Below are 17,371 nucleotides of genomic sequence, written 5' to 3' on the forward strand. Positions count from 1 at the left end.
GTGTGCGTGCGTGCGTGCGTGCGTGCGTGTGCGTGTGTTAGTGTGTGTGTGTGTGTGTGTGTGTGTGTGTGTGTGTGTGTGTGTGTGTGTGTGTGTGTGTGTGTGTGTGTGTGTGTGTGTGTGTGTGTGTGTGTGTGCACCTGGGTAGTGGGCGGGGGGCTGGCAGGCCAGGAAGGCACCTGCTCCCTCGTAAGCCGTCTGTGGGCTCCTCCCTTCCCCAGGGAAGTCATGAAGGTCTGGAAAAGGAGGAAAGAAGGATTTCACAAGAAAAATAAAAAATGTATGAAATCCACTCAGTCAAGACAAAAATGTAATTCTCACTGAGAAACGTATTCTTTTCACTATGTAAACCAATCAATGGAATGAGATGTGATCCAAATAAGGTTTGATGAACAACAACTGGGATCCAGTAAATGTTGATGAATATGCATTGTCCCCATCAACACTGAGAGAATGGTAAATAATACCTGAATAAATAAATCAATGTACTCACAGCCGAATTTGAGGTTGGCGGCCCGACTGAGTATGCTGCCACAGCGGTTGATGGCCAGACACTGGTAGGAGCCTCCATCACGGCCGAACTGGGGACCGCTGATCACCAGGTTACCGGCTACCAGCGTGTACCGGGGGTCACCTACAGGGACGTCTGTACCATTGACGCGCCAGCTACCGGACAGGGAGGGGTTAGATAACAGACCTGTCTGATGTATACTCTGGCTGTACCCTTCTCTCTCATATGTGACCAATTCATTTGATTTGATTTGTTTTCTGTCTGTGTGTCTGTTTACCTGTACGTAGCAGCAGGACTGGCTCTAGCCTGGCAGTTGAGAGTGACTTTGCCCTCACTGAGTCCCTCTGGGTAGACCACACTGCTGGGCTGCTCTTCAAACACTGGTCCACTGTCATGACCCGTTATGCACACGTGCCCGCCTGTCAACACACACAGCCAATCAGAATCCCCCATCACCCAATGAGGGAGTTCTATTAACCTGAGCCATGGTGTACCGGTCCATAGCCCGTGGAGTAAATGGGAAAAATAGATGAGGGAGGTGAATAGTATTCTGTGCTGTTAGGTCATGTAATCAACAAGGCAGGATGGTGCATCGTCCAGAAACATATAACATCTCTTTTCCATAAAATATATGTTCATATTTTCAAGCAAATTTTCATTGGGAAGGCAGATAAAGTGTTTTTTTAATCAAAAGCAATCACTTTTGCATGTGAAAACACAGAATTCTACTCATTACTGTACGTGCTTAATCTAGCCTAGGCTACGTCACTTTTGGTTTGAGCCGACTTTGCCTTGGGCTTGGAGCAGGGAACATGGCTCACGCCTGGGAGGCAGCCTGTTACAAAATGAATGCAATCACTTTTCACCCAGTGCAAACTCCTCCCACGAGGTAACCCGGGCCAGATAATCGAAACGCCTCAATGTCCTACTACCAGCCCCTTCCAACCAATCAGGATTCAGAGTCAAAAACTGATTCCAGTGACTTTCCCTTTTCAAACAAGTTGTTTTGTATCACTTTAACATATTTTTGCTTAATTAAATGAAAATGTTTCATCACCAAAACATCCTGAATCCCATTTAGTTCACTAGAGGAAAATCAGAGGTTAATCTGTGCTTTGGGAAGCCAAGGTAAGAAACATTTGAATTGTCTAATTGAATGATACATTTTTACAAATAGAAGAATTTGATTAAATGTAATCTAATCCAATTGTATCTGGTACTCTGGGAGAGTGTTTGGATGGCCTGTTTCCCCTATTCCCTCTTCCCCTGACAGAAACCCACACTTATTTTTGCATGGCTCAGAGATGGTAACATAAATTATTTAAAATCAAATCAAAATAAATCAAAACGTATTTCTGGCGTACACAGATTAGCGAATGTTAAAGGTGTAGTGAAATGGTTATGTTTCTAGCTCCAGCAGTGCTGTACATTTCTAACAGTACAATATGAATACACAAATAACCACCCCCCCAAAAGAACCAAAAAAAGAACCAACTAAAATGAAGAAATATCAGATTTGGTTTGTGTAGTTAATGTGTGTGTGTGTGTGTGTGTGTGTGTGTGTGTGTGTGTGTGTGTGTGTGTGTGTGTGTGTGTGTGTGTGTGTGTGTGTGTGTGTGTGTGTGTGTGTGTGTGTGTGTGTGTGTGTGTGTGTGTGTGTGTGTGTGTGTGTGTGTGTGTGAAGCAGGAGTTGTGCAGGCAAACAGAGTACAGGATCCATCTGCACTAGAGGTGGGAGTGAGTCTGGAGGGGCTACAGGCTGTCAGGGATAATACTGTTGCTACAGTGAAGAGGAGAGAGGGAGAGGAGGAGATGGGTAGAGGGAGAAGAGGAGGGCCTGAGAGGGGGAGAGGAAGGAGGGGACATAGCTTAAAAAGAGGGGAAGATAGTGTTGGGGTGGAGGTGGAGGAGAGAAGATAAACAAGTGTAGGGGTGGAGAGAGTGAAGAGAGGCGCGGGTAGAGGTGGAGGGGAGGAGAGTAAAGGGTGTAGGGGTGGAGAGAGTGAAGAGAGGCGCGGGTAGAGGTGGAGGGGAGGAGAGTAAAGGGTGTAGGGGTGGAGAGAGTGAAGAGAGGCGCGGGTAGAGGTGGAGGGGAGGAGAGTAAAGGGTGTAGGGGTGGAGAGAGTGAAGAGAGGCGCGGGTAGAGGTGGAGGGGAGGAGAGAAAAGGGTGTAGGGGTGGAGAGAGTGAAGAGAGGCGCGGGTAGAGGTGGAGGGGAGGAGAGTAAAGGGTGTAGGGGTGGAGAGAGTGAAGAGAGGCACGGGTAGAGGTGGAGGGGAGGAGAGTAAAGGGTGTAGAGGTGGAGAGAGTGAAGAGAGGTGCGGGTAGAGGTGGAGGGGAGGAGAGTAAAGGGTGTAGGGGTGGAGAGAGTGAAGAGAGGCGCGGGTAGAGGTGGAGGGGAGGAGAGTAAAGGGTGTAGGGGTGGAGAGAGGGAGGAGAGGCGCGGGTAGAGGTGGAGGGGAGGAGAGTAAAGGGTGTAGGGGTGGAGAGAGGGAGGAGAGGCGTGGGTAGAGGTGGAGGGGAGGAGAGTAAAGGGTGTAGGGGTGGAGAGAGTGAAGAGAGGCGCGGGTAGAGGTGGAGGGGAGGAGAGTAAAGGGTGTAGGGGTGGAGAGAGTGAAGAGAGGCGCGGGTAGAGGTGGAGGGGAGGAGAGTAAAGGGTGTAGGGGTGGAGAGAGTGAAGAGAGGCGCGGGTAGAGGTGGAGGGGAGGAGAGTAAAGGGTGTAGGGGTGGAGAGAGTGAAGAGAGGCGCGGGTAGAGGTGGAGGGGAGGAGAGTAAAGGGTGTAGGGGTGGAGAGAGTGAAGAGAGGCGCGGGTAGAGGTGGAGGGGAGGAGAGTAAAGGGTGTAGGGGTGGAGAGAGTGAAGAGAGGCACGGGTAGAGGTGGAGGGGAGGAGAGTAAAGGGTGTAGGGGTGGAGAGAGTGAAGAGAGGCGCGGGTAGAGGTGGAGGGGAGGAGAGTAAAGGGTGTAGGGGTGGAGAGAGTGAAGAGAGGCGCGGGTAGAGGTGGAGGGGAGGAGAGTAAAGGGTGTAGGGGTGGAGAGAGTGAAGAGAGGCGCGGGTAGAGGTGGAGGGGAGGAGAGTAAAGGGTGTAGGGGTGGAGAGAGTGAAGAGAGGCGCGGGTAGAGGTGGAGGGGGGGAGGGTAAAGGGTGTAGGGGTGGAGAGAGGGAGGAGAGGCGTGGGTAGAGGTGGAGGGGAGGAGAGTAAAGGGTGTAGGGGTGGAGAGAGTGAAGAGAGACGCGGGTAGAGGTGGAGGGGAGGAGAGTAAAGGGTGTAGGGGTGGAGAGAGTGAAGAGAGGCGCGGGTAGAGGTGGAGGGGAGGAGAGTAAAGGGTGTAGGGGTGGAGAGAGGGAGGAGAGGCGTGGGTAGAGGTGGAGGGGAGGAGAGTAAAGGGTGTAGGGGTGGAGAGAGTGAAGAGAGGCGCGGGTAGAGGTGGAGGGGAGGAGAGTAAAGGGTGTAGGGGTGGAGAGAGTGAAGAGAGGCGCGGGTAGAGGTGGAGGGGAGGAGAGTAAAGGGTGTATGGGTGGAGAGAGGGAGGAGAAGCGCAGGTAGAGGTGGAGGGGAAGAGAAAGCGATACATGAGGAGAGTAGAAGGTGCAGGTGAAACAGCAGGCTGGAGCAGACAGCTATTCTCAAGGTACACAGAGAATCCATCCATGTTACACAGCACAAACTGGGTTAGAGATGCCTCATGAACATATGGGAATCTATGTCCTCATGGCACAGAGCGTGTGTGAGAGAGAGAGGGAAAGAGGGATGGTGTTTTTGTGCATGGTGTGTGTATGTATGTGTGTGTGTGTGTGTGTGTGTGTGTGTGTGTGTGTGTGTGTGTGTGTGTGTGTGTGTGTGTGTGTGTGTGTGTGTGTGTGTGTGTGTGTGTGTGTGTGTGTGTGTGTGTGTGTGTGTGTGTGAGTGTGAGTGTGAGTGTGAGTGTGTGTACTCTTGCTTGTGCCTGTCGTTTTTTCCCGCTAACGTTACGACCGGGGAAATGTTTGTAATGACCTGTCAAACACACCCCGGTAATGGCTGAAATGGGCTCAATGGGATACCTTGGCTTTCTGTTGAATCTATAAGAAAGCTTTGTCTGGGATTTAACACACCATCTCCACATCACAAGAAAGAGAAGAAACAGAACTTTATTTTGATGGGTGTTCATTTTTTGTGGAATTTAAAAAAAAAGAAGCTATAATTTAATACAGTTGAAATTTTACAAAATAGATTAGTTGAAATGAAAGCAACTTCCGAAAATGAAAACTCGGATTAGTGATATTAGTGATATTATGTCTAATCTCACAAACAATGTAAAGTACGTTGAGATAGGTGTAATCTAGAGCTAAACATGTTGATTTTTAATCCCAGGGTATCCTGCTATTGACACACTTGTTGAATTAAGAGAACATCACAACAAACGTAATTAATGAGGCAGCACAGGTGAGTGCAGGTAGGCCTAGACAGCAGTACAGGCTGGTGGGAGGAGCTATAGGAGGACCATTCATTGTAATAGATGGAATGGAATAAATTGAACGGTATCAAACACATTAAACATTGGGAAACCAAATGCTTGACTCTGTTCCATTAATTCCATTCCAGCCATTACAATGAGCCTGTCCTCCTATAGCTCATCCTACTAACCTCCACTGCTAGACAGAGCAAGTGTTTGGTGGTTGCAGCCTTTTTCCTATCCTTTATGGTATTTTATTCATATATGCAAATACACCACATGTATTTATGCAAATTAGGCGCATATCATTTTCTATCACAAAATATTTACAAAATACCTGATACAATAAGAAAATGTATATATGAGTGCATTCTAAGATTTAAAAATAAATAAATGGACAATAAATTGAATACCTGAATTCACACCAAAATCACTGAACATTCATTATTTGTCCATACCGGTAACATGTTTCTTGTGCTATAACTAAGTCAATATCTGATGGATGTTGTGTGTGTATTTTTATGTGTATATTTGTGTGTGTGTGTGTGTGTGTGTGTGTGTGTGTGTGTGTGTGTGTGTGTGTGTGTGTGTGTGTGTGTGTGTGTGTGTGTGTGTGTGTGTGTGTGTGTGTGTGTGTGTGTGTGTGTGTGTGTGTGTGTGTGTGTGTGTGTGTGTGTGTCAGAGGAGGGACCAAGTCACTATTATTCGAGTCACAAGCAAGTCTCAAGTCACAAGGTTCGAATCTCAAGTCGAGTCCCAAGTAGAATGGGTCGAGTCGAGTTAAATCCAAGTCGTGCATTCTAAGAGCAAGTTAAGTTTTTTCAAGTCATCTCATGTCAAGAAAAAAAAAATCTATGCAGACAATGACTTCAATTACATATCTTTGTCTATTTATTGAGGCTACCAGACAGCCCTTTTCTTTATTTTGTATACAACACATTTTGATTATATAATAATACATTTTTTCAACAAATTCCAAATGCAAGCATCATAAGTAAATTATCAATTTCAAGGCGTGCACCTTTTTGCTTCTGAAGCACAGATTAGATGTTTTTGAAATAATTTGGTGCATTGGTTTAGGCCTATGTTAGTGAACAGTATGAATAAGCTAAGATATGCATATAAAATACAAATGGTAGGCTATATGTAGCCTATTAAAATATGCATGAATTTGTTTTTATTTTTCCCATTCAGTTTCACTCTCATAACCCTCCAAAACCTTCTCACTATGTTATCTCTCCTGACCTGTGTTGATTTACAGTGTGCTGGTCTAATCAGAGGGTTGAGTGTGTGTTTCACAAGCCAATTCGTTTTTTCCAACTGCCATACTGTCTCTATACTGTCTCTGGCTGCGTGGACAGTAATCCACGGGGAATCTGTGCCACAAAATGAGTGACAAAACTTAACAAAACCTTGCCAGATCATTTCAAGTCATCAGTCTTAAGTCAAAGTCGAGTCCCAAGTCTTGAGGATCCAGGTCCAAGTCAAGTCTCAAGTTATTTGATTTTCTATCAAGTCGAGTCTCAAGAAATCAAATTTGTGACTCGAGTCAGACTCCACACCGCTGGTGTGTATACAGTATGTGTGTGTGTATGCATGCATGTTTGTGTGTATGAGCGTGCGTGTGTGTGTGATTCACTTCATCAACAGACCAACGGAGCATTGACGGAGCTAGTAATTACAATTTCATGGACTGTGTGCTGTCCACAGGGATCGACTATGCGTGACTGCACGCTTGGCTACAGTGGAAAAGCTTTTTTAATTTCAACAAAGGAACGCTACAACACATCTTCATTTATCATTCATGAGATCACTGAATTATTTCAACTCTGTCGTCAAAAGAAAAAAATAAGAAAAAGACATCTCAAGAAAATCGAATCCCTTCCGCCTGTTGGTAAAAAGAAACAGCTTAAAATTTTAATCTGGCCTGAAGCCCCCAAGATCTGCAGAACCCCTACTTTTGGTTCTCCAGACACACATTCTCACACCCAACCATCAGTCTGATAGCACGCATGGACATGTTGAGTGTGTGTTTGGTGTAAGAGGCAGTGGCTGGCTAGGGAAGCACCATAACAGAAATAGGTTGCATGGGCAGGGGAGAGGTGAATGAAGGGGAGGGGAGAGGTGAATGAAGGGGAGGGGAGAGGTGAATGAAGGGGAGGGGAGAGGTGAAGGAAGGGGAGGGGAGAGGTGAAGGAAAGGGAGGGGAGAGGTGAAGGAAAGGGAGGGGAGAGGTGAAGGAAAGGGAGGGGAGAGGTGAAGGAAAGGGAGGGGAGAGGTGAAGGAAAGGGAGGGGAGAGGTGAATGAAGGGGAGGGGAGAGGTGAAGGAAAGGGAGGGGAGAGGTGAATGAAGGGGAGGGGAGAGGTGAAGGAAAGGGAGGGGAGAGGTGAAAGAAAGGGAGGGGAGAGGTGAATGAAGGGGAGGGAAGAGGTGAAGGAAAGGGAGGGGAGAGGTGAAGGAAAGGGAGGGGAAAGGTGAAGGAAAGGGAGGGGAGAGGGTGATTTTAATAACGAAGACTGACATACTGGATGTGCTCATTTTGATGGGGAACGAGCCTGGAGCTGAAGTCCATCTTAATTTACTAGTCAATTCAGGCATTGAATACCACTCCTACGGAAAATGTCCTTTTATTCAATTCACAGGCCAGGACTGACAGGAGACACATTCATTGGTAGTATTGAACGTTTCTGACTGATGGAGTGGGCGTGAGAGGAGAACTGACAGTGAAGGGGATGTGAGGAGGAAAGGTTCTGACTGATGGAGTGGGCGTGAGAGGAGAACTGACAGTGAAGGGGATGTGAGGAGGAAAGGTTCTGACTGATGGAGTGGGCGTGAGAGGAGAACTGACAGTGAAGGGGATGTGAGGAGGAAAGGTTCTGACTGATGGAGTGGGCGTGAGAGGAGAACTGACAGTGAAGGGGATGTGAGGAAGAAAGGTTCTGACTGATGGAGTGGGCGTGAGAGGAGAACTGACAGTGAAGGGGATGTGAGGAGGAAAGGTTCTGACTGATGGAGTGGGCGTGAGAGGAGAACTGACAGTGAAGGGGATGTGAGGAGGAAAGGTTCTGACTGATGGAGTATGCGTGAGAGGAGAACTGACAGTGAAGGGGATGTGAGGAGGAAAGGTTCTGACTGATGGAGTGGGCGTGAGAGGAGAACTGACAGTGAAGGGGATGTGAGGAGGAAAGGTTCTGACATTGGAACACAGGAGAAAGAGAATAGTCGGGAATACTGGAGGAGAGGACAGGACAGGACAGGACAGGACAGGAGGAGAGGAGAGGAGAGGAGAGGAGAGGAGAGGAGAGGAGAGGAGAGGAGAGGAGAGGAGAGGAGAGGAGAGGAGAGGAGAGGAGAGGAGAGGAGAGGAGAGGAGAGGAGAAGAGAAGAGAGGAGAGGACATGAAATGAAAGGAGAGGAGATGAGAGGACAGGAACAGACATGAGAGGAGAGGAGAAGAGAGGAGAGGAGATGAGAGGACAGGAGCAGATATTAGAGGAGAGGAGTGGAGAAGAGGGGAGAGGAGGGGAAATTAGAGTACATGAGCAGACATGAGAGAAGAGGAGAGGAGAGGACAGGAGCAGACATGTGAGGAGAGGACAGGAGGAGACAGGACAGGAGAGGAGAGAGAGAGAGAGAGAGAGAGAGAGAGAGAGAGAGAGAGAGAGAGAGAGAGAGAGAGAGAGAGAGAGAGAGAGAGAGAGAGAGAGAGAGAGAGAGGAGAGGAGAGGAGAGGAGAGGAGAGGAGAGGAGAGGAGAGGAGAGGAGAGGAGAGGAGACATGGAAGGGGAGGAGCAGATATGAGAGAAGAGGAGAAGAGATGATAGGAGAGGACAGGAACAGACATGAGAGGAGAGGAGAGGACATGAGAGAAGAGGAGAGGACATGAGAGAAGAGGACAAGACATGAGAGAAGAGGAGAGGACATGAGAGAAGAGGAGAGGACATGAGAGAAGAGGAGAGGACAGGTGTGGAGAGGAGAGGACAGGAGCAGACATGAGAGACTAGGAGAGGAGAGGAGTGGAGAGGAGAGGAGTGGAGAGGACAGGTGACAGAAGATACAAGGAAAAAGTGAGAAACCTTACCGACAGCGTAGCTCAGAGCTAAGGAGCTGAGGCTCAACAGAAACAGCAAAAGCCCCATTCTCACACTCTGATCAGAACTGGACCGAACAGGATCAGAACCAGATCTGCACCACACCAGGAGGAAATTAGAAGTGGCTTATCAGTGCCTGTGGAGAACAAAAAGAAAGACAGATTTACTCCTGGTTAAACTACACGGCTAGCACTCTTACACTTGGCCTACAAGCAGAACTTATCTATTCTTCTGAACATCCTAACAGTACAATGTCTCTGGACTGAAGCATTGTGGAACAACACTAGAGCTGGGCTGTGTCCCAAATGGCACCTTATTCCTTACTACATCATTTTTGGGGACTTATGGGCCTTGGTCAAAGGTAGTGCATTATATAGGGAATAGGGTGCCATTTGAGACTCAACCCTGGTTAGTATGCTCCAGTGGGCTTATCTCTTTAGTAGCTATTTCTCCTGCTGCCTCTCACACACCCAAGAGACTGTCTCCCCATGCAGTGTGCACTCTGCTTCATGTTACATTACAGAATAAATACTAGCCCAAGGTAGAGGAGAGAGAGAGAAACAGAACAAACAGAACAAACCTTTAACAATGTCGTCTCTTACCTTCTTATATTCCCTCCGTCCCCGCTCTCTATCTCCTTCCCTGTCTCTCTATCTCCTTCCCTGTCTCTCTATCTCCTTCCCTGTCTCTCTATTTCCTTCCCTGTCTCTCTATCTCCTTCCCTTTCTCTCTATCTCCTTCCCTGTCTCTCTATCTCCATCCTTTTCTCTCTATCTCCTTCCCTGTCTCTCTATCTCCATCCTTTTCTCTCTATCTCCTTCCCTTTCTCTCTATCTCCTTCCCTTTCTCTCTATCTCCTTCCCTTTCTCTCTTGCTCTCTCTCAGTTGAAACCGCTGGCCAAACACGCAGACTCACTAAACACATTTCCACCTAATCTAAATTCAGCATTGTATGGCAAAAAATACCTCAAAACAATATAGTCCAATCCGAACGTAGAAAGCAATGAGAGGGTATTAATTGATTAAGTGTATTATACTCTTCAAATCCAATAAAGGTCCAAGGACTTTAGAAACATCAATAGAACAGGAAGGTTCAGGCTTTTTTCCTCGGAAGCTGGCACATAAGGTACAATTAGATCTAGCACATCTGTCGAAATGTCGTCCAGACAGCTCACAGCCTAGTAGACTCGCTTACAGACCAGGAACAAGTTACTCCATGGCAGAATTCCCCCCGACAGACCCTGGCTAACATAATCTACTCTGTCAGTCTGTGTTCTCGCACAGTGTTCTCCCTCTGTGCACTCCCTCTCTCCCCAAACTGTCACCTTCTGACATTTCACTGGATACTACTGTTATTAAACACACAGCAGAAATAGAGGGGGGGAGATTGGGAGGAAGGAAGAAAGAGGGAGAAAGAGAGTTATGACGAGAGAGAGGGGGGATTGGGAGAGGCAGAGGGAGAAGGAGAGAGAATGAGAGGGGGGCAGACAGAGAGCGAAAGATAGCAATAAATAATAATATTTTGAGGGTGCTTATATTTGTTCTGTTAACACAAGTGTATAATGGAAATGCCCAACGCTCTAACCTTGCGGCTACCTGCCATCCTGAAGACAGCAGAGACAGGAGAGAAACAGACAGAAACCGAGCCGGGAAGAGACAGAGAGATATAGCTCATCAAATCAGCTCACAGCTTAATGGACTGTGGAAGGAGAAGAGGAGAGGGGAGCAGCATATCACATTGCTCTCACGTCTCCATTGCACCACAGCCAAACATCTGAGGCTGGTTCAACAGTTAGCTCAAAGCAGATAGAAATATTCTGTATGACATTCTTTATGTCCAGTCTACGCTTTAATAAGGCTTGGATACACTGAGTTGGCAATGGCGCTGGAATGTATAGCGGCCATTTTACATGCTCCTGACCAATTCTGTTATTTAGTGTTTTTTTTGCGTTGATCGTAACTTTTTTTTTTACACAATGTTTCTGCCATCATTTCCTATGACCGAAAAGAGCTTCACTAACCTCGATTTGGATTAAGATTTCTACTTCAATGAGTCTTCGGTGCAGGACATACTGCTCACCCCAGACCAGGCCCTAATTCCCGACACTCGGAAAAGAAAGAGACGGCGATATAGAGGCCGACGTGCGGGCAACCTGATTAAACTGCAGACGCGAGTAAATAACCCCCCTCTACCCTCTGTTCTAGTGACGAATATACAATCACTGGAGAACAAACTGGACGAGCTCCGTTCAAGATGATCCTATCAACAGAAACTTGACTGAACAAGGACATGGATAATACACATCTAGCTGGATTTTCTATGCATTGGCAGGACAGAATGGCAACGTTGGGTAAACTCAAGGGGGGGGGCTGGTGTGCTATCTCTAATATTAAGGAAGTCTTTAGGTTCTGAGTTAGCTGAGTGAGCTACTCCTCACGATAGGCTGTAGACCATACTACTCCACACACAGAGATGCATACAAAGCTCTCTCTCGCCCTCCATTTGGCAAATCTGACTATAACTCTATCCTCCTGATTCCTGCTTACAAGCAAAAATTTAAACAGGAAGTACCAGTTACGCGCTCAATACGGAAGTGGTCGGAAGCGGATGCAAAGCTACAGGACTGTTTTGCTAGCACAGACTGGCACATGTTCCGGGACTCATCCGATGGCACTAAGGAGTTTACCACATCAGTCACCGGCTTCATTAATAAGTGAATAAACGACTACATCCCCACAGTGACCGTACGTACATATCCCAACCAGAAGCCACAGGCAACATCCACACTGAGCTAAAAGGCTAGTGCTGCCGCTTTCAAGGAGCGGGACACTAACCCGGATGCTTATAAGAAATCCTGCTATGCCCTCTGACAAACGAACAAACAGGCAACGCGTCAATACAGGACTAAGATTGAATCCTACTGCACCGGCTCTGATGCTCGTCGAATGTGGCAGTGTTTGCAAACTAGCACGGATTACAAAGGGAAACCCAGCCGTGAGCTGCACAGTGACATAAGCCGACCAGATTAACTAAATGCATTCTATGCTCATCGAGTAAAGCAACACTGAACCATGAGTGAGAGCACCAGCTGTTCCAAACAACTGTGTGATCACACTCTCCATAGTCAATGTGAATAAGACCTTTAAACAGTTTAACATTCACAAGGCCACAGGGCTAGATGGATTGCCAGACGTGTACTCAGAGCATGCCCTGACTAGCTGGCCAGTGTCTTCAATGATATTTTCAACCTCTCCCTGACCCACTCTGTGTTACTTACATGGTTCATGCAGATCACCATAGTCCCTGTATCCAGGAACGCCAAGGTAACCTGTCTAAATGACTATCGGCCCGTAACATTCACATCTGTAGCCATGAAAGGTTTTTAAAGGCTGGTCTTGGCTCACATCAACACCATCATCCCAGACGCCTGGACCCACTCCAATTCGCATTTCTCCCCAACAGATCCAAAGATGATGCAATATCCATTGCACTCCACACTGCCCTTTCCCACTTGGACAAAAGGAACACCTACGTGAGAATGCTGTTCATTGACTACAGCTCAGTGTTCAACACCATAGTGCCTTCCAAACTCATCACTAAGCTAGGACCCTGGGACTGCACACCTCTCTCTGCAACTGGATCCTGGACTTCCTGATGGAATGCCCCCAGGTGGTGAGGGTACTGTAGGCAACAACACATCAGTCACGCTGACCCTCAACACGGGGGCCCCTCAGAGGTGCGTGCTTAGTCCCCTCCTGTACTCCCTGTTCACCAATGACTGCGTGGCCGAGCACGCCCCATTCGCATTGACGGGGCTGTAGTGGAGCGGGTCGAGAGCTTCAAGTTCCTTGGTGTCCACATCACTAACGATTTATCATGGTCCAAACACACCAACACAGTTGTGAAAAGGGCACTACAATGCCTCTTCCCCCTCAGGAGGTTGAAAATATTTGTCATGGGCCCTCAGATCCTCAAAAAGTACAACAGCTGCACCATTGAGAGCATCTTGACTGGCTGTATCACCACTTGGTTTGACAATTGCTTGGCATCCAACCGCAAGTTGATACAGAAGGTAGTGCGCACAGCCAAGTATATCACATCCAGGACCTCTATAGCTGGCGGTGTCAGAGGAAGGTCCTAAAAATTGTCAAAGACTCCAGCCACCCATCATAGACTGTTCTCTCTGCTACCGCACGGAAAGTGGTACTGATGCACCAAGTCTGCACCATCAGGACCCTGAACAGCTTCTACCCCCAAGCCATAACACCTATTTTGCACATATTTATTTGACTCATCACATGACGCTGCTGCTACTGTTTACTATCTGTCACTTTAAATCTACCTCAATGACCTCATACCCCTGCACCCCTGCACAGACTCAGTACTGGTACCCCTGGTATATAACCAAGTTATTGTTACTCATTGTGTATCTACTATTACTTTTATTATTATCTGTTTTACTTTTCTATTATTTCTCTATTTTCTTTCTCACTGCATTGTTGAGAAGGGCTGTAAAGTAAGCATCTCACTGTTAGTCCACACCTGTTGTTCACAAAGCATGTGACAAATACAATTTGATTGATTTGATTTAGATGAAGACATGACAAGACAATTAGTAAAAAAAAAGAAAAGATTGTTGCAATGGAACACGACTCCTGCAGATGCAGGTGCATCACTTTAAAGATCAGTGCAGACATTTTGTTGAACCAGATGGTTTCCTTACGGTATCTCATTACTAAATGAGGAGCTACAACCAGGTGTTGTGCATTTAGCAAAAAACCGAACCACAAATGAACAAGACACGTCTGTCTCACAGAATGAGAGTTTTCTGTCAATCGCGCGGGACTAATTGTCGTATTAGAGTGAAATCTGTCCAGTGTGTGCAGTCAGTGCAGACCCTTCCATTTCTGTGTGCAGCGCTGTGGAACATTGTGGCCCATTGTGGATCCTCGGGGTGAGTCACCCATCAGTGCACACCTCTTCCACTCTATTCCTCCTCTCTCTTTCTCTCTCTTTCTCTCTCTTTCTCTCTCTGCTCCTCTCTCTGCTCCTCTCTCTGCTCCTGTAATTGGAACTCAGAACTCTGACAAATTCTGACAGATAACAGTAATGGAACCAGCACTCTAGAAGGGAGAGGTTCCTCCCTTGGGCACTGATCTAGAACCTGTTATATAGCCTCTCCATATCCTAACCCTAATCATAAGAGGGGGAAAACACAACTGACCCTAGATCAGTGTCTGGTAGTGGCAACTTCATTGTTCTCTGTTTTCTGCTCTTAGCTGAATAATTCTGGGTTCTTTCTGGGGACAAGCCGGTCCCAGCAATCTAACCAAGGAGAACTGATGAGGCGTTTTTAATGAGTGGTTTGAAGAGGAGAGGGCCCAGAGTGGGGATCCTACAGAGTGGTGATTCTACAGAGTGGTGATTCTACAGAGTGGTGATTCTACAGAGTGGTGATTCTACAGAGTGGGGATCCTACAGAGTGGTGATTCTACAGAGTGGTGATTCTACAGAGTGGGGATTCTACAGAGTGGGGATTCTACAGAGTGGTGATTCTACAGAGTGGGGATTCTACAGAGTGGTGATTCTACAGAGTGGTGATTCTACAGAGTGGGGATTCTACAGAGTGGGGATCCTACAGAGTGGGGATCCTACAGAGTGGTGATTCTACAGAGTGGGGATCCTACAGAGTGGTGATTCTACAGAGTGGGGATCCTACAGAGTGGTGATTCTACAGAGTGGGGATCCTACAGAGTGGTGATTCTACAGAGTGGTGATTCTACAGAGTGGTGATTCTACAGAGTGGTGATTCTACAGAGTGGGGATCCTACAGAGTGGTGATTCTACAGAGTGGGGATCCTACAGAGTGGTGATTCTACAGAGTGGGGATTCTACAGAGTGGGGATCCTACAGAGTGGGGATCCTACAGAGTGGTGATTCTACAGAGTGGTGATTCTACAGAGTGGGGATTCTACAGAGTGGTGATTCTACAGAGTGGTGATTCTACAGAGTGGTGATTCTACAGAGTGGTGATTCTACAGAGTGGGGATTCTACAGAGTGGGGATTCTACAGCATAGAGTGAGCAGCAAAGAGAGGGAACAACATGCCACGGACACACACACTTCACACAATATGGATGACTGGGTCTAGACTAGAATAAAGGGTGGCTGGATGCGGTAGTCCATCTTGGTAGTACGCGCAGTGTGTGTGTGTGTGTGTGTGTGTGTGTGTGAGGGTGTCCATGCATGTTTGTGTGTGTGCTGTAGCTGAGGGGTTGAGTTAACACTGACTCCACTTGTGTGGAGTGGAGTGTAGGTCTGATTGCTGAAGAAATCTCTGCTGCTCACTCCAACTCTTCTCTCCCCTCATTTTCACAGTTTTCTCCTATGTGCTCCTCTCCTCTCCATCAGACTGAGTAGGAGTGCTGGTTGATGGTACTTTTTTGGGAGGTGGACAATTTTGCCAATTGACATTCAGATCCTCGTCCTTCACAGTGCTTCCAAACCACATCCCACAGACAGACACCACAACATCTCCCTTTCCTTCTTTTACCACTATCTCTCATTGTCTACCTTCTCCTCCCTCCATCCCTCCACCCCGTCGTCCCTCTGAAGTCGTCACGCTCCGTTAAGGAGGGAAAGACTGCCTGAGGCCACGGAGCTTTTAACTCAGCCTAGACATCTGCCGACGGGACACACACAAGGACCACACGTGCACGCACGCACGCACGCACGCACGCACGCACGCACGCACGCACGCACGCACGCACGCACGCACGCACACACACACACACACACACACACACACACACACACACACACACACACACACAGGAACACTCTCAAAATGCACTACACACCCCAGTTGGCTGTTTGGGACACCACTCTGGGCAGGGGGAGGGGTAGAGGGGAAGAGAAGGAAGGAGTGAGGAAGAGAGGATGAGAAAGGAGGAGGGAAGTGAGGTGACCCACAGGGACACCAGAAGACAAAACCTTTATTTATTGATCAGCTAAGATCCCCACAGTACTGCCCTATCCTCTGGGGTGACAACTAATATCCTGTCTGCTCTGGCCTTAGGTGCGGGTGACACACACAGACACACACACACACGTACACGCACACGCACAGGCTGCTCTGAAATCTCCTGTCTTCTTGGCGATAACCATCTCTTTAGCAGGTGTTTGATGAGAAAGCAGAGGGAGTTAGCTGTCCCTGCCAGTCCCCCTGAGAACATCAAACAAAACACTGATCTGCTCCCTAAATCCATCTCTGGGATGAACTGTGGAGATTGTGAGCTCTGGATGGCTTCTACATCATACACCTCTCTGAATATCACACACATACACCTCCATACTCACTCACTCACTCACACACTCACACACTCACACACTCACACACACTCACACACTCACACACACACTCACACACTCACACACACACACACACACACACACACACACACACACACACACACACACACACACACACACACACACACACACACACACACACACACACACACACACACACACACACACACACACACACATCCTGATCCCTCCCTGTTGATTCAGAGATAGAGAGGCTTGAAGATGGAGACGGCTGATATTGCAGTGTGAGATGACAGACACTGGCAGCGTGACTGGAATCATATAACGGAGTCATCACATCACATCCACACACACACACACACACACACACACACACACACACACACACACACACACACACACACACACACACACACACACACACACACACACACACACACACACACACACACACACACACATACATACAAACAGATTAAAGGTAAAGAGATCATTACCACAATTAGTCAGGAAGACCAAGGACTGCTAAGCTACCATTTCACAGGTAAATCTGAATGCTCCTGATTTTAACACCTAATGATATAATGCATGTCATGTCAATTCCGCAGCTGTAAGATGTAGCACCTCAGACAGATGGAACTGTGACAGTCACAGTAGCAGTATTCTGCACACGCATATTCTATCTCCTCCAGGGTAATTGGAATTCAGACACAAACTCACTTGATACACATTTTAAATGGTTAGACTGTCATTCACATACTATTGGGCTTGTACATCTGACTTACGAAGAGTACTCTACACACATACATTGCTGGCAGGCAGGCATGCACACATAGACACACACATACTTTCTCAAATACTCACTGTCCTTCCCTGGCTCTCCCCCCCATCTTTCTCTCTCTCTCTCTGTCCTTCTCCAGTCGTGACCAAGTCTGAGCAAATACAAACACACAATACAATACAATACAATACAACCACACACACACACACACACACAC

The 17,371-nt window shown here is 47.4% G+C and overlaps 1 protein-coding gene across 3 annotated transcripts in view; it reads right to left on the bottom strand.

The window, feature by feature from the left end:
• Positions 1-17,371, bottom strand: part of cntn2 (contactin 2) — a 77,988-nt gene that overhangs the window by 17,178 nt on the left and 43,439 nt on the right. For all 3 annotated transcript variants that reach the window (XM_071336283.1, XM_071336284.1, XM_071336282.1), the window contains 4 exons: positions 9,031-9,176; positions 789-930; positions 494-666; positions 141-236 (listed from right to left, as the gene is read on the bottom strand). In XM_071336283.1, the coding sequence (XP_071192384.1) occupies positions 141-236; positions 494-666; positions 789-930; positions 9,031-9,088 (469 nt within the window). In that variant the 5' untranslated portion in view covers positions 9,089-9,176. The remainder of the gene's footprint in view (positions 1-140; positions 237-493; positions 667-788; positions 931-9,030; positions 9,177-17,371) is intronic.

This window comes from Salvelinus alpinus, chromosome 12 (assembly GCF_045679555.1).
Source record: "Salvelinus alpinus chromosome 12, SLU_Salpinus.1, whole genome shotgun sequence".
NCBI classification, from domain to species: Eukaryota; Metazoa; Chordata; class Actinopteri; order Salmoniformes; family Salmonidae; genus Salvelinus; species Salvelinus alpinus.